This window comes from Plecotus auritus (assembly GCF_963455305.1).
Source record: "Plecotus auritus genome assembly, chromosome: 6".
NCBI classification, from domain to species: domain Eukaryota; kingdom Metazoa; phylum Chordata; class Mammalia; order Chiroptera; family Vespertilionidae; genus Plecotus; species Plecotus auritus.
Window position 1 is genome coordinate 161856753 of NC_137773.1, and position 23848 is coordinate 161880600.

The 23848-nt window shown below is 42.9% G+C and overlaps 1 protein-coding gene across 5 annotated transcripts in view; it reads right to left on the bottom strand.

Annotated features, from left to right (window-relative positions):
• Positions 1-16497, bottom strand: part of SLC4A7 (solute carrier family 4 member 7) — a 90709-nt gene extending 74212 nt beyond the window's left edge. For 2 of the 5 annotated variants that reach the window (XM_080674055.1, XM_080674057.1), the window contains exon 1: positions 16159-16461. In XM_080674055.1, the coding sequence (XP_080530181.1) occupies positions 16159-16206 (48 nt within the window). In that variant the 5' untranslated portion in view covers positions 16207-16461. Of the gene's footprint in view, positions 1-16146 lie in introns of all 5 variants that reach the window. The other 3 variants (XM_080674054.1, XM_080674053.1, XM_080674056.1) reach the window with 3 other exon arrangements.
• Positions 16498-23848: the final 7351 nt, after the last annotated feature.

Genomic DNA, 23848 nt, shown 5'->3' on the forward strand with positions numbered 1-23848 from the left:
ATAGAAGGGAGATTATGGTCAGACTTATCCAAATTTAGGAATTGGCATCTAGAGACGCTCCAGCACATGAGGCCATTCATGTGCATTTTCAGAATGGGAGTGGGGGTCCCAGTCGAGGAGAAAAATCAACAAACTAAAACAGATCACCCCATTTTGCACTCTCAAACAAGCCATAATGACAAGGCCTTCACCTTGGAGACCTACAGGAAGACTGAGTCAGGTGCCACCTTTTTCAATACAAGATGTGAAGTGAACATCCTATCTAATAAAAGAGTAATATGCAAATTGACAATCACTCCAACACACAAGATGGCTGCCCCCATGTGGTCAAAGATGGCTGCCCCCATGTGGACACAAGATGGCCACCACAAGATGGCCAGCAGGGGAGGACAGTTGGGCGGGACCAGGCCTGTAAGGGAGTGAAGTTGGGGGTGATCAAGCCTGCAGGGGAGGGCAGCTAGGGGTGACCAGGCCGGCAGAGGAGGGAAGTTGGGGGCGACCGGGCCTGCAGGGAAGGGCAGTTGGGGGGGGGACCCAGGCCTGCAGGGGAGAGCAGTTGGGGGGGACCAGGCCTGCAGCAGAGGGCAGTTAGGGGTGACCAGGCCTGCAGGGGAGGGCAGTTAGGGGCAATCAGGCTGGCAGGGGAGCAGTTAGGCATCAATCAGGCTGGCAGGGGAGTGGTTAGGGGGTGATCAGGCTGGCAGGCAGAAGCAGTTAGGCGCAATCAGGAAGGCAGGCAGGCGAGCAGTTGAAAGCCAGCAGTCCTGGATTGTGAGAGGAATGTCTGACTGGCAGTCAGACATCCCTCAAGGGGTCCCAGATTGGAGAGGGTGCAGGCTGGGCTGAGGGACCCCCCCACCCCCCGTGCACGAATTTCGGGGCCTCTAGTTAGTAGATAACAGGGAAGACAGATACAGGGTAATTCAGCTATACAGCATACACTTCCAAAGAGCAGGGTTTCATATGTTCAACATATATACTGAGATAATAAAAACATTCTTTTTTTAATCAGTTTTCTCAGCAGGGAGAGGGGAAAAACTGGCTAAATAACAAGGAAAACCATGACCTTTTAACTTTTGGAACACATGAGCCATATCCAGTACACAAATAAATGTTTACATTTATATTAACAAAAAGATACTATATCAACAATAAAATAAGAGCTATTCTAGGTTGCTTTGTGAGCACTGTCCCCAGCAAGATTACTAATATATGGTCAAGGGCATTCAGTGCCCCGCTCTGGGGCCTGAGAGCTGGGTCTGAACTCGGACTCCTCCACTCACTAGCTATGTGACCTTGAGCAGAGGCCTAATCTTTCTATTCCTCACGTGTACAACAGGAACAATGTTATTATACTATTACACGTTACTGACAGGGTTATGTTCTGACCTGTTATGTTCTCAACTTTATTCACAACACGAGTAAATAGTTAAACTATTAGCAAATATCAGAAATGTGCACATCACCCTCATTTATAATAAATTTAAAAATTGTTTTTTTAAATCAATATATTTTACAAAGTGACTAACACTTGCAGATACCTCTATGATACAAATATTATTTTTTAACTTTTTACAAATATTATGTCCTCTGAACTTACTGAACCCTGTAAAGAGTAAATCTTTATGGGATGTCTGTCTCAATTTCTCATGCAACACTGAGCAGCAGTGAGTGTTTAAATGCAAAGGATGAGAAAGGCAGTGGCTATTGTTCACAGTGGGCAAGTCTAGGTGAGGTACCAATGCACGAGATCTCAGGGTTTCCAAGTGGGCAGGTAAGAACACAAAAGAAAAAGAAAAAACATCTACTTAATGATTTTATTTTTAAAAGTCTTGACAAGTCTCTGCATGAATACCTTAAAAAAAAAGATTTTGAAAAAAAACTGGTAACAGTGTAGGTATTTAAATAAAATATACATGGGTGATGAATGGTAACTCGATATGGTAAAAAGTACAAATAGTGGAAAAGAAAAAAAGGGGGGCGGGGAGACAAGCAACTAGAAAGCCTCAAAATTTAAAGCGAAAGAATTATGGGCGAATACTGGTTACTGAATCCCATGAATGACACTAAAATATAAAGAGGCATAAATTCCTATAATGCTTCCATTGAGGACCTAACAGTCATCAAAAGTTCAAACACTGATTATGCTTGAAAACCTCTAAAAGGGACTCAGTTCTAGAATTGCAATAATTTAGAGAACTTCTGGTAAGATGATAGCCATGCCCAAACACATTTAAACTCATCAAGAACCTAAATCTCAACCATGTGGAAATAATTTTCACTGCAACCATCTTTACAGTTAAAAAAGCAAACACCGAGGGAGGGCACTAATTGAAGCCGTCCTGCTATCCACCTGATAGTCTCAGAAAAACAATGAGATGTTGTCCAATTCCTGCAAAATAATTTAACTCTTTTAGGGATAATCATTCTACCAGTCTGTGTAAGAAGTGGCTATAACAGGATAAATTCTGATACTTAAAAAATACTTTTATTACAAAAATAATGCAGGCTCTTTGTGACTATTTACCCTTAAATTCCACCTCCAAGAGACATTCAATACTAACTTTTGTCTATTTCAACATTCAATATTAATAATGTTTAATATTAAATTTCCTTCCATTGAATACACAAAAAAAAATGGAATCATACAGGAACTTACTCTGCTTTTTTCACTTTCAGATACTTAAACTGCAAATACAGAGTTTTAAATTATAGCTTATCAAATAGAATCTCTCATTCCTTCCTACATCAGAAACTGTTGAACCCAATAGAATGTACTCCAGACATCTCTTTAAAACAAAAACAAAAAAACTAACTCTCTAGCATTATCCTACATTATCCAATAAACAATACTTGTCTTTCAAGTTTGTTCTATTTTTTACTTACACATAAAATATAAGAATTACAGTTCAGTGTCATTAAGCATTCCATGCTTATCATCTTGCCTCTTCCAAAATCTCAAAGCAGTTAATGTACAGTAATAGAGTACTGATTCAATTGCTACATACCTAAAGATAAGATTTTATCAATAGAGTTTTCCATAAGTCCTTTCCAAATGATCTCATTCAATATATTGATCTATTTCTGGTACTTCTGGGTCAAACTGACTAAACAAAGTCTTTCTAATTGTAGATATTCCCATTTTTGTTTTTGTCCATGAGTCTAAAGCTGAAACAGTTGACGTGAGTTTGATATTGAACAGAGAGAAAATTCATTGGCAGTTCTTCCTTCTCATGACACCTCACTTAATATACATGAAACCAGTAAGCTACTGTTCACGAAACATGAAGTTAAATTTTCCAATATAAAAACTTTTTGATGTAGCATTTACATATGTTTAATCTCAATACTTACTTGAATGTTAAAATTTTTAATGAAAAAACTTTATAGATATATATAGATATAATTATATATGTTATACTATATTTGTATATTATCCCAAAAGAATGTAATCAACTGTTCATCTACAAAAATCAATTTCCTTTTCCTTTTTGAATAGTAGCCCCTGAAAAGAAATACATTTAATAGCAAGCTCTGGAAATACATCACATACATATCTGCTTACATGTCTATGTATGTATACATAAGATAAACAAGTTTCACACAATATGTGTCCTTACTACCTGCAACATGTTCTGTTTCTACTGTTACCTTTCTTTTAGTCTTTAAATACTTGTGATAATCCAATAGTTTTTCAAATCACTAGAAAGTCACAACCTGCAGTTTCGAAAATAGTGGAGAAAGTTCAGAGAATGAACATTTGGGGAAACCCTCCCTAAATTTTAATTAACAACTACTTTAAAAGCTGAACAAGCAGAGGTTGGTCAGAGTTTTAGCTCCATAGCTACTCTGAATAACAGAGGACAAGGTGGGCGGGTGGGGGTGAGCAAAGTTAAAACTTTTAATTCACAATCAACACAGTGAGTAAAAAGTTCTGATTAAAGGCCCCAGACCTGCACTCTGTAAACCACAGGTCAAGTTCACTTATATCAGATGACAAACTGAAGCAGAAGCTGTACTCTAAAGTGATTTAAGACTTTGAACAGTAAACAACCCCTACCCAACAGACCCAAACAAAATTAGTCTACCAATGCTCATTCATTATAATACTAGTGGACCGGTGCATGAAATTCGTGCACATTAAAAGGGGATTAATTAGAGGAAAAAATTTAATATTGCTATTTGCCCTTTCTCTATAATACAAGTGTCAGAGATGAAAGAAAATTAGTAAAATGTATACGAAAACCTTCCTCCTGTCAGAGTCTGGGGCTCACCAGGGGACCCAAAGTCAAGTCCCCGCCCACCCACATGCGCCTCAAAATCACATGAGACCCAGACCCGGTCGCCCCCCCCCCCCCCCATTGGGCTAGATCCAGACCTGGCCAGTCCCACCCTTGTCAAGCCCCACTGGGCAGGGGGTGTAGCCTCAGGTCCCCTGGCCCAGCACCAGGACGGGGGGACACAGCCTGAGATCCCCTGTCAAGCCCCGCTGGGTGGAGGGCATGGCCTGAGGTCCCCCGTCAAGCCCTGCCAGGCGGGGCAGCGCAGCCTCAGGTCCCCCCACCCAGCACCGGGAGGGGGGCGTAGTCTCAGGTCCCCTACGCAGCCTCAGGTCCCCCCACCCAGCACCGGGAGGGGGGCGTAGTCTCAGGTCCCCTATTAAGCCCCACTGGCAGGGGGGCACAGCCTCAGGTCCCCTGTCAAGACCCACTGGGAGGGGGTGCGGCCTGAGTTCCCCTGTTAAGCCCTGCCAGGGAGCGGGTGCAGCCTCAGGTCCCCTGGCCTGTTGCTGGGGCGGGGGGTGCAGCCTGAGGTCCCCTGGCCTGGTGCCAGGCTGGGGGGTGCAGCCTGAGGTCCCCCAGTCTGGTGCCGGGGCAGGGGGTGAGCCTGAGGTCCCCTGTCAAGCCCCATGGGGGTGGGGGAGGGCATAGCCTCAGGTCCCTGCTGATTGCTCGTTAAGTCTCTTTAAGGGAACTTGGCCTCAGCTGTGGGTGCAACCATCTTTGTGACGGAGTGATGGTCAATTAGCATATTCCCTCTTTATTAGATAGAACTAGAGTCCTGGTGCACATTAGTTCGGGGGTGGGGGGGCCCTCACCCGGCCTTTGCCCTCTCACAGTCCAGGACTCCTCAGGGGATGTCCACCTGCCAGCTTAGGCCCGCTCCCAGCCGTAGGACATCCCTCAAGGGGTCCTTAGTGGAGGCGAGAGAGTCTCCCACCACCTCTGCTGTGCTTGCCCAGCTGTGAGCCCAGCTTCTGGCTGAGCAGCGCTCCCCCTGTGGTAGTGCACTGACTACCAGGGGCAGCTCCTATGTTGGCATCTGCCCCCTGGTGGTCAGTGCACGTCATAGCGACCAGTTCTGCCATTCAGTCAAATTGCATATTAGCCTTTTATTACATAGGATTATATAGGATACTGTTTTGATTTCTAATCAATAAAATCATTTTTATTTATATCTTATCTCTATAAAAATTGTTTTTTGTTGTTTTTTTTTTTTTTTTTTTTTTGGTTAATCCTCACCAGAGGATATTTTTCCCATTGATTTTTAGGAAGAGTGGAAGGGAGGCAGGGAGGGGGAAGAGAGAGGGACATCAATGTGAGGTCAGAACATGCATGGACTGCCCGAAACACAGGCATGTGCCCTGACCAGGAATCAAACCAGCAACCTTTCGGTGCACAGGATGACACTCAACCAACTGAGCCGCACCAGCCAAGACAGTACTCTACATTTAAAAGGAGAGACCTATTTCACATATTAAATCTTTTGTCAAACGGTTAAAATTAAATGAAAATATTATGCTTCAAACTTCTAAACATTTTGTCAAAATGTAATGATATTCTTTTAAATTGAATGCTAAGGCAATAACCACTATCTAACCTGTGACATAATATAAAAAATAAATATTGGTTTCTGGCCCTGGTTCCACACACAGCTCCTAAATCCCTTGGAATTTCCTAGGTCAGTGGTCGGCAAACCACGGCTCGCGAGCCACATGCGGCTCTTTGGCCCTTGAGTGTGGCTCTTCCACAAAATACCACGGCCTGGGCGAGTCTATTTTGAAGAAGTGGCGTTAGAAGTTTAAAAAATTTGGCTCTCAAAAGAAATTTCAATCGTTGTACTGTTGATATCTGGCTCTGTTGACTAATGAGTTTGCCGACCACTGGCCTAGGTGATAGCAGGGTCTTTTGTTCTAAGGAGGGACTCGTGGTAGGCTCCTGGATGGGGCTGCTCAGCAGAAAGGCCAAACCATGACTAATTAGAAGCTTGGAACTTTCAGCCCCACCCTTCATTCTCCAGACTGGGGGGAGGGGCTTGAAATGGAATTAATGATTGTCATGCCTACAGATGAAGCTTTTCATGACAAATCCCAAAAGGGTATTCCCTTACCTTCCCCGACACATCTCTTCCATCTGGATGTTCATCTGGATCCTTTCACACACCCTTTCAGAATAAACTGGTAAACTGTCTTCCTGAGTTCTGTGAGGCGCTCTAGCAAAATCCAAGGAGGTGGTAGGAACCTCTGCTTTATAGCTGATCAGGCAGAGGCACAGGGGACAACCTGGACTTGTAACTGGCATCTGAAGAGGGGAAGGAGGCAGCCTAGTGAGACTGAGCGGTTGACCTTTGGGGTCTAATGCTATCTCCAAGTAGGTACTGTCAGATTGAGCTGAACTGTAGGACACCAGCTGGTGTCCCAGAATTGCTTAGTGTGGGGAAAACCCCCCCCCCACCTCTGGTGTCAGAAGGGTTGAGTGTGGTAGTAGTGTGAGAGCAAAGGAGAAACACAGGAGGAAGACGGTTTTACATAATGCATGACCCTTTGCCACAGAGCTATCCAGAACACCTCAAGACTTAAGGATAGTCAAGACTTTTCCATATCCTATCTATTTCTTCAATCAATATGTACAGTAACTCTTAGAACTTTGTTACATGAGATATTTCACAAGAACCACAGGATGATTATGAATAACAAGTTTCCAAAGAAACATTTATCATTTTATACAGTATATATTTTTCCCTGATCCCGAAGAAGCCCTGTAGGTATTATAATTTCAATTTTATTGATAAGAAAAAAAAGAAACTCAAAAGATGTTAGCTGCCCAAGGTCACCAGGTGGCAGATTAGGGACGGGGAACTCAGGTGTATCTGAAACCCAAACATGTACCTGTTACACCAGAAGCTAAGTTGTTAAGTTACCCCCAAATTTTATCTTGTTTTTAACATGAGGGCTGCGGCTTGTGGATGTTTAGTGAATTTCCTATTACCGAATAAAAACAGTCCAATACAATAAAATGAGAGACCAAATGAAGGCCAATTTTAGTCTGAAAGAATCCCTTATTCCTAACAGAAAGGAGACCAACTTGCCCAGATATAAACAAGCTCATAAGAGAACATTATCCTGATGATACTGCTAACGGCATGTGCAAGAATGGATGAGGAAGTTCTTCCCCAACATATTAGGAGGTCATTTGGGAACAATTATAAGCAAAACAAAAATAAGTACAGAATACTACTGAAAGGACTGAGTCGGTGCACCGGCCAGTTATGTCACCTGTGCAAACACTGGTGCATGGACTGGGAAGTTAGGGACTCAGAGACCAGGAAGGAAGTAAGTCCACAAACCTCAAAAACCATAAAAGTAAAAGACAAACAGAAAAAAAAATTCTATGTGACAATTCTAAGGAATTAATAAAATAGCACAATTTCAAACCGATATACATAACAGCTGGCATAGTATCTGGCATTTGAAATCCCTTGTCTTGCTATTGGTCCTTTATAGTCATATACATTAAAAGCCATGGAATTTCTTAAAGCAAATATTACACAAGTATTAATATACAATTAAACCACCCTCTGCTTTCCAACAATCAATTTCAATGTATTTAAAACTTGTGAAAATATCTTAAGTCATAAAATTTTCATTTTAACGTTATTCACTTTGCCTAAAACCCTATCTCAGGCTAAAAAAAAAAAAATGTTAAGTACTCTTACTTCAGAATCAATCCAAGCTGTATTTATCCAATGCCCCCCCTCAATAGAACCGAGGCAAGAAACATTCTCTTCTATTGGCAGTTATATTTAAGCAAAGTAGGAGTCTTCATGGTAACCACAAAAACACTATATAATGTATTAACTGACTGGTTAAGCAGTTAACTAGAAGCATATTCAAATTCAATCTTACCATTTCATGTTATGCTAGCATTCATCCTCTGAACAAATAGCCATTAAATACTTTCTATGTGTTAAACCCTGGAACAGACCTAATTGAGGATTTAGCAATGATCCAGAAAAATTCTATCCCAGCCCCCACGGAATCTGGAGGCAGGGGCAAATTTCACTGAAATATTTGCTATAATATTAGCAACAATTTCACAAAAGTTATAATGAAAGCTCTTAGAGAAGTAAACTACGGTCAACTCAATTATCTGATACACATAAAATTATCTGATATCCTTAATTGTAAGTGGTATTGACAAAACAGGGATCTTTGACTGATCACTCCAGCCTACAGATGAGGGGCTGAGCAGTGATTTGGCATCCACCATGGGTTCAAATCTCAGCTTACCAGGGGTGGGCAAACTTTTTGACTCGAGGGCCACAATGGGTTCTTAAACTGGACCGGAGGGCCGGAACAAAAGCATGGATGGAGTGTTTGTGTGAACTAATATAAATTCAAAGTAAAGGAGTGGAGGGGAGAGCAAGAGAACCCTCGCTCTTTCGGCTCCGCGGGCCGGATAGGAACAGCCAAACGGGCCGGATCCGGCCCGCGGGCTATAGTTTGCCCACGGCTGGCTTAGCCTCTTACTAACTGTATGGTCTGAGGAATTCTCGAAAGCCTCTCTGCCCATGACTTCACATTTGTAACAGATGATAAGTGATTAACAGATGCTTAATGAAATGCATAACTCAAAGCAGGCTTTCTCTAAAAAGTCAGTTCTTCACTGTGGACGCAGAGACATGGAAGCATGGAGCAGAGTGCAGAATCTCGGAGGGAAGGCAGGGGGTAAGCATATATGCATAACCCATGGACGCAGACAGTGGGGTAGTGAAGGCCTCGGGTGGGGGCTGGGGGGGATGAGGGTGGCTCGGAGAGGGTTGATGGCGGGGGGGAAGGGGGGCGTATATAATACTTTCAACAACAAATTTGTTTTTTTAAAGTCAGTTCTTCACTAATTTGCCCACAGCAAAGGACAAAACCATAAATTCTAGATTAGTGATTCGCATCAACGTGAGAAACATGACGTACCTCCTCCCAACCAGATCGGAGGAGGAGTGCGGGAAGCCTTAGGGGAGACTATTTCATGGGAGGTACTGCGGTTTACACCCAAATGAAAATGGAAAAACACTTGCGAGAGAGGAAAAAAATGGTTATCTACCTTTTCCAAATATTGACTTCTAAAGACTGGAAATCATTTCTTTGGCCTTATTTTTACCTAAGCTTTTAAAGTATAGGGACAGACATTGCACATGGAATACATGTAACAACGTGAGGAACCTATGGTTACAGTGATGTCTTCCCGCAGTACTTGGTGGTAACCATGTTGCACAACTCAAGGAGTGACCAGTTACACTGTACTCAAGGTTCCTCCTGGAGCAAAAACAGAGAAATATGCCAATACTGAGTGCCCCCTGCAACTGTGCCACCGTAATCTCAACAATTAATTGTAATTAATCTGGGTCATTTTAAAAATATTCATTATCCTCAGTAAAATTTCTAAGTTTAAAATCATATACGTAAGCAAGTAGTTATTTCTTTATGCCTAAGGCACTTCATTTATTACAGCAACCTCAGTCTCCTCCCCCATCCCGCCATCTATTTACTCCTCAACTAGTCTAAATCCCTGATTAGAAAGGAATTGCAAGTGAGAGGAGGATCAACGTGCAAACTCAAAATTTCCAAAGGACTTGTGCATTCAATATCATTAGGCATGTAGTATGTGGTTTTACTAAGCCATGCATTAACAACTTTGGTATGTATGTGGTACCTTAATAACAAAGAGTGAAGCAGTTCATAGTATATTAAACTACATCAACAGTCACATCTCTCTCATGAAAGCATTGGATATGCTAACCCCTGATATAAGGCAATATAACAGATAATCCTATTTTACTGAATAGATAATACACTTGCATGGTTTGAAAACTGAAACTGTATAGAAAGGTATGCACTGATATTTTATTCCCGCTCCTGTTTCAATTCCTGTCCCCTCACACCCTCTGTGGCAACCATTTTTAAAAAAATATATTTTATTGATTTTTTACAGAGAGAAAGGGAGAGGGATAGGGAGCCAGAAACATCTATCAGCTGCCTCCTGCACACTCCCTACTGGGTAGGTTCCCCGCAACCAAGGTACATGCCCTTGACCGGAATCGAACCTAGGACCCTTGAGTCCGCAGGCCAACGCTCTATCCACTGAGCCAAACCAGTTAGGGCTGTGGCAACCATTTTTATTAATTCTTTGTCTTTCCAGTACATTTTTACAAATACTGCCCTGGCCAGCATTACCCAGTGGTTAGAGCATCAGCTCCAGCATCAAAGGGTCTCGGGTTTAATTCCTGGTCAAGGGCACGTACCTGGGTTGTAGGTTCCATGCCTGGCCCGGTCATTGGGGTGCGTGCTCGGGGGCAACCGGTCAATGTCATCAATGTGTCTCTCTCAAGTCGATGTTTCTCTTTCCCTCTCCCTCCCTCCTTTGCACTCTCTCAGAAAAGCAATGGAAAAAATATCCTCAGGTGAGGATTAACAAAAAAAAAACACAAATACTAGTAAATACAATTATACTTTCTTATCCCCCACTTAGAATAAAGCACTATATAGGATTCTCTGTCCCACACCTTGCCTTTTTAAATCCATTTATCCTAGAGATCTTGCCACTTCAGTATAAAAGGATTATCCATCCTCATTCTTTTTTTATACCTGTAGTATCGTAGTATCCCATGGTGTGAATATACCATAATTTATTCAACTAGTGCCCTATCAGGTTGCTTCCAAAGCATCTTCTTACGTGATACATTTTCCAAATCTCTCCTGTTGCTTTTTAACAAAGTGAATTATCAATATCACAGGACCTGCCTTCTTAAACTTATAATACAACTTATTAGTGACCTACTGTTCATATTTTATAAGAACCATTAGAAAGTCCCACCTCATATGGCTGCATTCTCTCCCCATCAAAGTTTATGCTATTTATTACAGGATTTCTCATATACCATTATACATTGTAATATACCATTATACACTGTAAATCTCCAAAAAGTATAGCATGTAGCATTTCCCAAACTTATTTGGCTTTAGGAAGATTCTATGGCAAAACCTTCTGTAGATGTTGTACACTACAAAACAAACTTGAGCAAATACTGGGGTGGACGTAATAAGCATTGTCTTCTGTTTAAGCAAAATATAAGAGTGTGAACTTTTTAAGGAAGGCACAAAAGCAAGCTGAGCTCATTTTTGGAGAAGGCATTCCTTAGCTGGTTTTTTAATTATAAATCCCTTCGAGATCTGAACGTAAAGTTATTTGACCCTTCCTGGAAAGAATGCATACAAGCATAAAATTTTTCAGTTTCTGGGGCTTCATGGACCATTGGGATCCATCCATAGTCACCAGGGTCACATCTATTTTTAAAGCAATTTTAAAGAGACAGTGCTATATTATCTATGGCACCATTAATACTCCAAATACTAACAGGAAACCCAGAACACTTTGCATGCAAAGCTAATGAATAAACAGCAGAGAATTCAACATTTAGAGTACTTGGTGCAAAGCAAAGAAAGCATATTCACATGGATCATGTTTAACAATTAATGCTATCAAGCAAAGTAAATCCTATCAAATAACTGTGGGAAAGCATATTTAAAACAGTAAAGCATCTTTTCTATTTCATTGTGAAATGTGCTTTACCGTTGACTTAAATACTATCAAAAAAAGAAAAAAACAAACAACCCCGGCTTAAATGAACTTATTAAAATCCAAACTATAGGTTAAGAAAAACTGAAATATTTTACAATGTCCTTTTTAAAAGGAAATTTTAAAATCTTCTTAAAATAGCCATACTAGGGCCTTTCTGTACAGGCATATTAGTTCCAGATAAAAATGCAAATCTACAACATAACCATATTGTCTTCTTAAGCAGCACTGAAAAAGTGTTTGGCCACCCTCACCTCTTAGCATTTAGTTAAAAATGCCTAGCCCATGGAAGCAAAAAGCCACTCATTAGAAACCCAGCACTACTCCAGTCTGCTAGCCCTCTGCCCTCAGGAAGACTGTTAGCAGCAGCACTGCTGGATACTATCTTAACAATATGCCAACCAAAGACCCCTTCATGGTCTGTTATCATTATCATTCAAATAATCCTAAATTTCCCCAAGCTGTAAAATCCCATGTGTCACTCAACAAAATACCCAAAGTTGTCTGCTAAACAAAAAATAGAGGCAAACTTCATTGTAAGCTAGAATGTTGGAATAGCTACCTGCTTTACCCAGGGATCAAAACTTCTCATTCAAAAGGGGAGCTAAGGAAAGGGGGTACTAACTGTGCTTTTATATGTAAACACGGATCTTTATTACTGATACATTCTTACTGCAAAACTAAAAATACTATAGGTTTAAAAAGTGACACCTAGAGAAAGAAACCATAATCAATAAAAGGAAGCTATAATATGGTAAGTCAAAAGCCAGACTGACTAATCTATAACATTAATCCTATGAATCACCTGTATGCTTTTTTTTATATAAATGGCCCATTTTTGTCAGTTGCAGTTCCTATCAAAGATCATATTTGTGGTAAAATACAGTAAGACAGAGGGGAAAGAAAGAGGAAGAAAAACAACCCACCACAGGATGTTGACAAGTGTTAACTACCAAGGTTTTAGAATATATTGGTTAGCACACCACATACCACTAAAATAATATACCAGGTTCCTCCAACACCAGGTTACTTTGGCTTTCGATTTTAACCTACTCAAGTAACAGGAGTCTAGTGTTACAAAACACTGTAATTTTCATAGCCTAAGCTCTCTTAGAAGAAAACCTGTGTACTTCCCAGCCTCAATTATCACACAAAACAATTCTTCAATCCAACTCAATTAATTGTTATACAGTTTCATTTGCACAGCTAACAGATTTGCTGACTCGCCCTTATTACAACTCCATGGATTGTGGCCCCAGATATACCAGCTATAAGGCAAAAAGGTAACTTAAAATCCTGATATTATGCCTGGGATACACATTATCTCTAAAACTGATAGCTAACCACAGATGCCGAAAGAGATACTTACAGACCTACCAAAAACCTCCTACTTGACCATCACCGCTGAACTCATACTGGGTTGTTAATATCTTTCACTTGTTCCAATGACTACTTTTTAAAAATGTATTTCTAGCAGACTCATGAAAATGTTTTAACTGGTGCTCACAAATGAAATTAGCAAGAATGCAAGTGCTATCCCTGTGTTCACTACACATGCCCAAATAAATTCAGCAAGGTTAGGTCTGTCTACTACTTTGCCTCTAACCCCAGTGTCGGGCATGTAGTAGATAAATATTCATAAAATGAATGAAATCTTACAATAAAATTCATGGAACAGCCCCAAAATTTCAGTGGTAACAGACCTGTATTAAATCACGTACTGCTTAAAAGACCATTTGCTAAGACTTGAGAACCTTCTAAACAATGCTACTTGTTCTAACAGGATTTAATCTCTACCAGAAAATAAGACTGAGGGTTAACTCAATTCTAAGGGAGGCCTACAATGTTAAGTTTTTGTAACAAAGCAAACAAAAGTTGTATTTTTATAAGATATGACTTCCCTCTCTATCCCAAAACTATGATCAATGAGAATTACAAAATTTTAGGAGGAAAAATCATCTTTGAGCCTAAATTATGAAATAGATGAGCTCAAATTTCAGACTATAAACTGCCACCAATTTATTCAAAAATGTTTGCATAATTACATACCTAAGGTAGCATTTTATGAATTTTATGCTTTTTTTTTTAATGCTAAGCAGTTGGCATGAGTTGGAGGAGTTATGACTGATGAATATAATTATCTTCCCTTTTTATGACTTTCATTTACTAGGGGGGGCGGGGGGAAATCAGTGATGAAAGATTTAACTTTGTCAATGTAAATAGTTCCTCTTGTGCGTTTTCAAGTTACAGTGTTCTCTACTACTAAAACCAGTTTTCCTGTTCTCCCATCCTATTTTGTGACTGTATAATAGCTTTTTGTATTTTATTTGTATTACTGATTTGTATGTTTACTTCCCTAAGTCTTATTTCCCCAAAGATTTAGAAGGCAGACCCTTCCAAAGGGCTCCCCTGCCATGCCATTAACAGTGTTTGATCACCAAAGGACTTGTATGCATGCATATGAGCATAATCAATGGACACAGATGGGGGGGCGGTGAGGGCATGAGGGGGGGGAGGTGCGCCAGGGAGAGGTCAATGGGGAAAAGGGAGACTTATGTAATACTTTAAACAATAAAGAATTTAAGTTAAAAATATATAGTGTTTGATCATTCCTGAGTCGCTTGTAAGTGTAATTTAATGTAAGTTCTGTTGAGTAGAGCTGGTTCTGTCTTGATGGATACTACACAACAGGTTCCAAATGTTATAACAATGAATGAATGAATGATTTGTATGCTTCTCTGCTAGCTAAGCTGGCAATATTTAAGAAGACATCACAGACTCTATCCAGCTTTAAAACTCGGGTGCTCTTTACAGGTCCGAATTGAAAATCTGCAAATAACAAATTTAAAAGCAAACAACACTATGTGATACACACAATTAGAGAAGGTGCTTAAACAGTTTACTCAAAGGGCACACAATTACAGAAGATTCCATTACCATCACAGGAATGATCTCAAGAACCACTGCTAAATAATGACTTCACTGTCTAGAGATTCAGTTTTTCTCCATGTTTTGAAAATTTATAAATGAACAGACTAAAATGATGAATGACTCCTCTCCAGGGCCTTACAATCATCCTTAAAAAGATTCGGGGCGCGGGGGTGGAGTGGGGGGGAGTGTTAAGGAAAATCATTAATACAAACACGTGAAAAGCAATTTTCCTGCTAGTTGTGAAAGACTGGAAAATTTCTCACGGCAACCTCCCTTTTGCTGGTCGGAGAGTAAGAACTGGAAATTGGAAAATGTGTTACACCTCCATGCGCCTTGAGTCAGGAACTACGAAGGGAGAAAGAGAATCCCAACTGTTGGGGACACATGTATTCCACATGAAAGCAGGAAGTCCGCTTCTGGAGCGTGGTTTGCCTGCCGGGCCAGCATCCCAAAGGGGCACCCCGACCTTTGGAAAGCCCACCCCCACTGCCCTCTGACGCTAAGCCTGAAGCCAAAGCCAGCCTCTCCGGGAAACGCGATTTTGCCGGGCTGAGGAAAGGCGCAGCGCGGAGGCTGCGGACACCTTCCTCTTTCCACTTGGCCTGCGGCAGGAGCAGACTCCTCCGGTTTTCGCCAAAAGAGGAGGAGGCGGGCCAGGCACCGTCAGCAGCGACAAGAAGCCTTGGCCGCGAAGGAAAGCGGCCGTCCACGCGGCCGGAGAACTCACCGAACAAAGCGCAGAGCGGACCGGCTGGAGGGAGGAGGGAGGAGGGGGAAGGAAAAGATCCACCCGAGCTCTTCACCACTACCTGGGGCAAGAGACAGGTGGAGCCAGCTCCTCCTTGGAGGGAGGAGAAAGATGAGCTTTCGAGGGGCTAATCTGAACTCCAGCGCCCAGCCGACCGGAACTGAGACCCCGGCCGGGGAGGACGCACGGGAATTAGGGGACGAGCACTAGAAAGAGAAAGGAGAGGGGATCGGGGTCCCGGGAGGGAGGCCGGGCCCTCCGGGGGTGCCGGGGTCTCGCCCCAGCTGCGCGGAGGATACGGGTGGCGAGGATGCGCGCGGCGCGCTGCCGGCCGCCCCGACTCGGGCCTCCTCGGCTCGCCGCCGCCCGCCCCTCGCACCCGCGCCCTGGGCCGCCACACAAAGAGGATGGAGAGCCGCGCCGGCCGCGGGGCGGTAGAGGGGCGCCGGGGCCCGGACGGGGTGGCCAGACCGCGACGTCCGCCGCGCCCCCGCCTTTGTCTGCCTCGCTCCGCGCCCCCAGCCCAAGGAACCCCGCCGCCCGCGGCGCCCTCACCCTGCTTGTTACCCGGGTGAGTAGCGGTCTCATCTGCTCGCCAGCCCCATCTGCCTCCATGGCCGGCCGGCCAGCCCGCGGCGGCCGCTACGGTGTGGCCCCGCGCAGTCCGCCCGCCGCCGCCGCCGCCGAGAGCCGAAGGCGCGAGGGGAAACGAACGTGTGTCCGTGCGCGAGGCGCGCGCGTGGGGAAGAGTCGAGCGAGCGCGCGAGGTGCGAGGCGCGCGGGCGCACGCAGCGATCGCGGGGCTGCCTCTCGCCGGGCAGAGAGGCCGCGGCGTGGAACGTGGAGTGAGAACTGAGCGAGCAGCCGGACAAGGCGGGGGTGGAGGAGAGAGCCGCGTAGGGACCCGGGGGCGGGGCCGCAGCCCGTGACGCGCGCAACGCCCGGGTCCCGCCTCCAGCACCCGCCGCCCCGCCCCAGCGCCACGCCCCCTGCCAGTTTGGCACCGCCAGCCTCCCCCGCGCACCCGCGGGCCAGCCGCGAGGCCACCCGGAGGTGGGTCGGGAGGAGGCGGGACGGGCATCTGCCCCAGCCAATCGGCGGCTCGCGAGTTGCGCACGAGTCCCTCACACACACACCCATGCCACCTCCTCTGGAGGCCCCGCCCCTCTTTGTAAAACCCGAAATGACTGTAACTAAATGACTAACTCGTTTTCCCGGTCGGAGGTTCCCCTGAAGTTTAGAAGTGGGGTGGGGGTCACCGCCGCCTCTAGCTCCTAACCAATTGGTGTAAAGGCAGGAGGGAAGGAGGATGCCACCCTTTTCAAGGACGCTCACGGGAACCCAAAAGCAACTAACGGGTCTCCAGGCTTCCTGCAAGTTTTTTCCCCAGTTCAGTAGGCGTGAGCCCCAACTCCGGGCCTGTCAAAGAGGGAGTACTCCTGACCAGGTATGTTCATGTGCTTGCCGCTTGAGCGGGCCCCACGGCGGCCCCCATTCAATTCGCCTCTCAGATGCCTTCTAACAGGGGATGATGAAGGGACCTGCCTGCCACACAGGGTCATTGAAGAACTAGGTGAATTTCAAGCCATAAATGTGCCTGACACATAGCATGCTTGTTATAAGCATTATTGTTAGCAGAGCTATCTTGCGTGTTTAAAAAAGAAAAAAAGGTTTCGTTGAAAAGAGCTAAATCAGTGCTATGGAAGGAAACTATTACAGCGGATCTGGAGCTCACATCCTATTTGTCTGCAATAGGATATTAGTAAAGCCTTTGTCGGAAATAGTTGAGGATGCTGGATGACTCTACCTGGTTTGAGTCCTAGTCCCCTTTTGTTCTCATTTCCCGGAGTTACCTCAAGGCTGGCACACATTCTTCTCTTACTTGTATTAGAGCAAATGTGCTTCTATTATCATTGCTACCATTTTAAGAGGCCTGCAATTAGAGACTTGGACATTTTGCAAGCATGCTTCATCTCTAATCGTCACAACACTACAAAACACTATGTTTTATTATCTCCACTTCACAGATGAGGAAGCCGAAGCTCACAGCAATGACTGGCATTAGGTCCCAGTAGGTGGAACTGCTCTATCTATTGCACCATTCTAATGCTGCACTAAGCAAAGATGAAGAACAATAAAGAAAAGAGAAGAAAAGATGAAACAAGAATGAACGGAAAGAATATGGAGTAAGAGGGGTCAAACATATTTTAAGCCTCCAAAATTTGTCTGAGGTGCCAATCACTTGTGCTCATATCAACAGTCTCTAAGGTGAATATGATTAATATTGAAGAATTCGGTGTGGCTTAAAATGTAGGTCCCCTGCCATAAAACTGTAATTAGTATATACAGAACACCCTCTATTCCATTTCTCTGTTTTATATATCTTTACAGTATTTATCCACTTATAACATTCTATATATTTTATGCTTTATTATGCTTACTGTTTGTACACTCACACACACACACACACATTCATGTAAGTTTCATGCAAGCAGCAAATTTTTTGTGTTTGCTGTTATATTTCTAGCAACCCTAGGAGAGTGTTTGGCCCTAGTATCTCTCAGTACATGTTTGGGGGGAAAGAGAGGAGGCTAACATCTTTCAAGACAGGAACAAAGTAGGAGCTAAGACCTTTGAAAGAACTATGTAGTCGATTTCAAGAAGGACTTCTAAATACATGCTTGTGAGACCATGCTAGAAAATAGGTTTCTCTTATCCATCCTGAAAATAAAAAAATAAGCCCTTTTTTGACCTCTGTGTTGTCATGCACTTCTTCTACTCCTCACTTCATCCCAACAGCTAGAAAAATAATGTAGTACAGGTCTGAATTATAGAATTTATTATTCTCAATTGCCCACTTAATTCAAGCTCAGCCAGAGTTCATCCCGAGGTAATGGTTGTGAATGAAAAAGATAATGTGTTAAAATTGCTTTCATGCAAATGGAGAAGACTATAAAATGTTCCAAGGTGCTGAAAGGCAAATTGTTCTCTCAAGTATTTTAAATATCTATCCAAAATATAGCACAAGGAAACGTTTGCTAAACAAAGGAGAACATGAACCTAAAGTTATCACTAACAATGAACTTGTACCACCTAAAATTAATGACATTTAGCTGTATCCCAAAATTCAGGATACTTCCTGGGTTTCTGGAACAGCAGGTAATACTAGCAGGGACTTGGATACAACCTCTTGGCAAGATCTTTATCTTGAGAAACGAATAATCTTCCCCCAGCCGTTCTCTTGAGCCAGGGCATATTTTGTAAAGACAAATAGCAGCTTGTCATTTTGAAAAGCCATCTTTAACCTTTAGCAGAGGATCCTCTGACAATTATGTATCTCTTCCTGGCCTCTTCTTGGTCATGGCTGAAATTTAAATGTTCCCAATTATATGACCCTATAAGGGAAACTAAAATCCTTGGGAATGGTGTTTACAAGAACACCAGGGCAGCCTCCATGGGAAAGACAAAAGGAGAAGCATTGAGAAAAGTATTGTTCTTTATGTCTGTAGGCTAGGCCTACAGAAAACTTTGGGGGGGGTTGGGGGACGGGAGACCAAATCTTAGGAAGTTTTGTGTATATCAATATATAGATGCACAAATGTATCTTACATACACACACACACACACACACACACACACACACACACAAACGCGCGCGTGCGCCAACAATGAAATGGGTACCGCTTTAACAGAAGTCAGGGAATCACAATGAAAGAGAATGGGACGCCTTTTGCTAGAGGTGGAAGGGGAAAGGGGCTGCTACCTGTGAGAAAAAGATGTACATGAAGGTGTTTGAAAAGTCTACAGAGAGATATAGTAGATTTCATCTGAGTCATGAATGGGAATGATATAATTTCATCAATGGGAGTGGGATGGGGAAGAAGGGCATTCCTGGAGGAGGAAACAGCAAGATCGGTGGCATTGATCTGAAGAAGCACGGTGGTCCGATGATGAAACGTTTCCCCATCCGGCCTGGAGACAGGCTGCCTGGGGATGGCGGCTTTTGTGCTAGTTGTGTCTTTAGGCCAGTTACCTCACCTTGCCAGCTTCCTTTTTGAAACTGTAAATTGAGGGTAATGGTGCTCCCCTGGTGAGTCAGCAAATGAATATTAAATAAAGCATCTAGCATACCACCTGACACCTAAGAAATACTCACTGTATGTTTATTATTATTAGCTGGTTAGGAAACCATGAGGTGGGAAAGGGGTAGGCTCAAGTTCATACAATGGGAAGAGACTGATTTACCCGGCATCTACGGAGCTTGCATTCCCATTACAATGAAAACTCAGGTGCAGGGACCAGATCTGCCTCATCACTGGAAATACCCTGGAGTACCTGGCATGTGGTGGCCACTTTAAAAACACTGAATGAATGAGGGCACACTAAGGAAGTTGGACTTTTTTGTACATGCTATGGCAGACCCGACTTTGGAGGGTATTAGGGGGGGAAGTGGTGTGACTACATTATAGACACAACCATGGTAAAGATGGAATGGAAGGGAGAAACGCCAAGAGCAAGGAGGTATGTTCGAACTGCCCTACTCAATGCGGTGACTATGGAGTACTTGAAATGTGGCTAATTTTAATTGAGATACACTCCAAGTTTAAAAGTTTCGGCACACACAAAAGAATGTAATCTTGTTAATCCTCTATTGATTACATGTTGAAATTATAAAATTTTAGATACCATGGGTTAAACGTTATTAAAATTAATTTATTTCTTTTTCACTCTTTTTAATGTGGCAGTGAAAATACTCTGTATACCATAAGGTTGGATACATGTCATACATTTGTCTACATCCATTCTATGTACAACACCAAGAGTGAATGTAAAACTGTGGACTTTGGGTAATTATAAAGTGTCATTATAGGTTCAGCAATTGTAACAATGTACCACTCTGGTAGGTGATCATACTAATGGGAGAGGCTATGCATGCCTGTGGGCACTTGCCCCCAATTTTGCTATGAACCTAAAACTGCTTTAAAAAATGAAGTCTTGCCCAGCTGGTGTGGCTCAATGGTTGAGTGACAACCTATAAACCAGGAAGTCACATTTCTTTTTCTTTTTCTTTTTTTTATTGATTTCAGAGAGGAAGGGAGAGGGAGAGAGAGAGACAAACATCAATGATAAGAGAGAATTATTAATTGGTTGCCTCCTGCATGCCCCTCATTGGGGGGGTCAAGCCCACAACCCGGGCATGTGCCCTGACCAGGAATTGAACCGTGACCTCCTGGTTCATAGGTTGACGGTCAACCACTGAGCCACGCCGGCCAGGCTATCTCTTGATCATGATAGTAGTTATACAACTGTATGTATGCATTTGTCAAAACTCATAGTACTGCACAATAAAAAGGATGAATTATATGTACTATGTATGTAAATGCCTCAATAAACCTGACATAAAACAAAAAGAAACATACCGTATTAACTAACACACACACACACACACACATACATTTTACAATCTGGGATTAGTGGATAGTTTTTTCATCAACTTTATTTGACATATTTATGATTATGCAGTACGTCTATTGTGCTTTAAATAGTATATATCAGCATCCTTAATAAAATAATATTTTTAGAGCTTCAATGGACCCTGTTCAATTATTTTGGTTTCTTACTAACACATACAAAACTATTTGCATGTCTATTTCTTTTTTTTTTTTTAAATACATTTTATTTATTTTTTACAGAGAGGAAGGGAGAGGGATAGAGAGCCAGAAACATCGATGAGAGAGAAACATCGATCAGCTGCCTCCTGCACACCTCCCACTGGGGATGTGCCCACAACCAAGGTACATGCCCTTGACCGGAATCGAACCCGGGACCCTTCAGTCCGCAGGCCGACGCTCTATCCACTGAGCCAAACCGGTTTCGGCTTTGCATGTCTATTTCTGAGTTCATATATATATATATATATATATATATATATATATATATATATATTCAGAAGGAACTACAATTACTGACACTAACGTCTGCCAGCACTGTCATAGTCAATGCAGCAAGTGAGGAAGGGTGCTGAACTGAAGGGTGCTGACTTTCTCCACGTCAGTTCCAAGTCACCGGTCACCACCTCCTTAGTTTGCTCAGGCATTGGCTGGAATACTGCAATCTGCCATTGAGTAACAGGTGTCAGGTGAGTACAGAAGAGTGTACATTGGCACTTCGAGATGTGCCAGCAAACTTATTTTAGAGGTTGTTACGCATTTTCATTTTGGCCCTGCTCTCTAAAAGTCAGAGTCCACTTTGGTCACACCTAGGTACACCTGGGTAGCGGCTTACATGTTAGTTGCTGTCAGAAGACTGTTCTTAGTACTGAAGCTAGGGAAACATGAAAGCTCCTTCTTGATCATTATTTTAATCTCAGGACCACTCTTAATATATAGTTAAATTTCAAGCCCACCTGGCGTGGCTCAGTGGTTGAGCGTCGACCTATGAACCAGGAGGTTACGGTTCAATTCCAGGTCAGGGCACATGCCCAGGGGTGGGCTCATTCCCCAGTATGGGGCATGCAAGAAGCAGCCGATCGGTGATTCTCTCTCATCATTGATGTTTCTATCTCTCCCTTCCCCTTCCTCTCTGAAATCAATAAAAATATCTATTTAAAAAGTTTTTTTCAATAAACACTTGCTCCTTTTATGAAAGTGATCCCTTCCATCAGGTGTATAACTAAAACTACAATGAATTTTGGATAAGAACTCACCTGAACCAAAGGGGAAATCTAAACTCCCGAGGTCCCATTTTGAGAAACATAGAAATAGAATAGACTTTTAGGGAGGCAGAGATGGGGGAAAACAGTTCTTGCCATGGAATCAAAATCCTCAAAACAAAGAGTTATTGTGCATTGATATTAAAATAAGTAATAGGATTGGTTTAGATCATCTTGGGGTGTTCATAATTGTCCCATTTTAAGATCATCTAAAACTGACAGCAAGACAGAGACTTAGGTTCTGCATGACATTGGACATGTCACTTAAACACCTATGGACTTTGTTTTCTCATCTGTAAAATGGGGATAATTTGAGCATAGGCAAAGATAATGGGTACCCTTATCCTGAATTGCAAACTCCAGAAATCTCTGGAAAACGAATGGTTTTTCATAACTCTTTGGGCTGCAAAAACCTAACCTAAACTGACATGAGGCTGTTTATAGTCTTGATCTCCTTATTGTGACTGTCCATACGTCAGAATCAAAATACTAATGTGTCTGACAACAGGATGTTGTCTCAGACCCTGCTGCAGGTATAACATAACATACATTATACCACTTGCCTACATTCCGAAAAGATCTAAACTATCTTTCCTTAAGGGTTTTAAATAAAGGATCGCAGACCTGTAATGCTTACTCTGCTTATTTCAAAGATGTCACGTGTTGTCCCATAAGGTAATGGATACGAAACTACTTGACAAAGTGGGTGCTGCCCCTATTTGAGCATAGGCAGCCCTGGGGATTCTACTTGCTAGAACTCCTTCAGCTTCAGCACAGAACAGGGCCTCCAGCTTCTACCTGTCTCACAGCTTCTTTTCCTGTCCCACACCCATGCCGTCCCTCTCCATAAAGACAGCTCCTGTGATTAGGGGTGCCTTCCCACCCAGGGCCAGTCTGGGTGTCTCTTGTTCTGTAGCTTTGTTAAACTCAGGCTGGTAATGAATTGCCAACAGAGAGTGGAGAGAAATCAGATCAAGTGAAAACTTAAGCCCTCGGGGTGCTCCCAAATGCTCTGTCTGCATCCTGAAGACTTCTGTAATCTTCAGTGCTTGAAGCCAGAAGCCAAGTAAGTATATGGTACATACATACAGCCTGTACTTGCCTATGAGACAGTATCTCCTCTCTCTCTCTCTCTCTCTCTCTCTCTCTCTCTCTCTCTCTCTCACTCACTGCTTCATTTCGTAGGAATAGTAAGTTGTCACTGTGCGCATTGGCCCACATGACAACTCACTTACATATAATAAGGGAGTCCTCATAACTTGAGGTCAGCTAGTAGCTGAGGTCCACTGAGACATTATGCTCACTTGAAAGTTGAAAGTGGGGAGGGGGAAATGAAACAGCTGTTTTACAAAGTATGAAGCTCTGAGCACCAGCATTTCATCTTTCCTTAAAGACAACTAGCCAGAAACAGCACTGTGAATTTGGAAATGTTTCCATTTGAGATTGAGATTGTATCCCCTGCAATTGGGAATACTAGTATTACTATTTGGCAATAACTCACTAGCTGTATCTCCCCCTTTAAATGCCAATTAACAATAGTGCTTA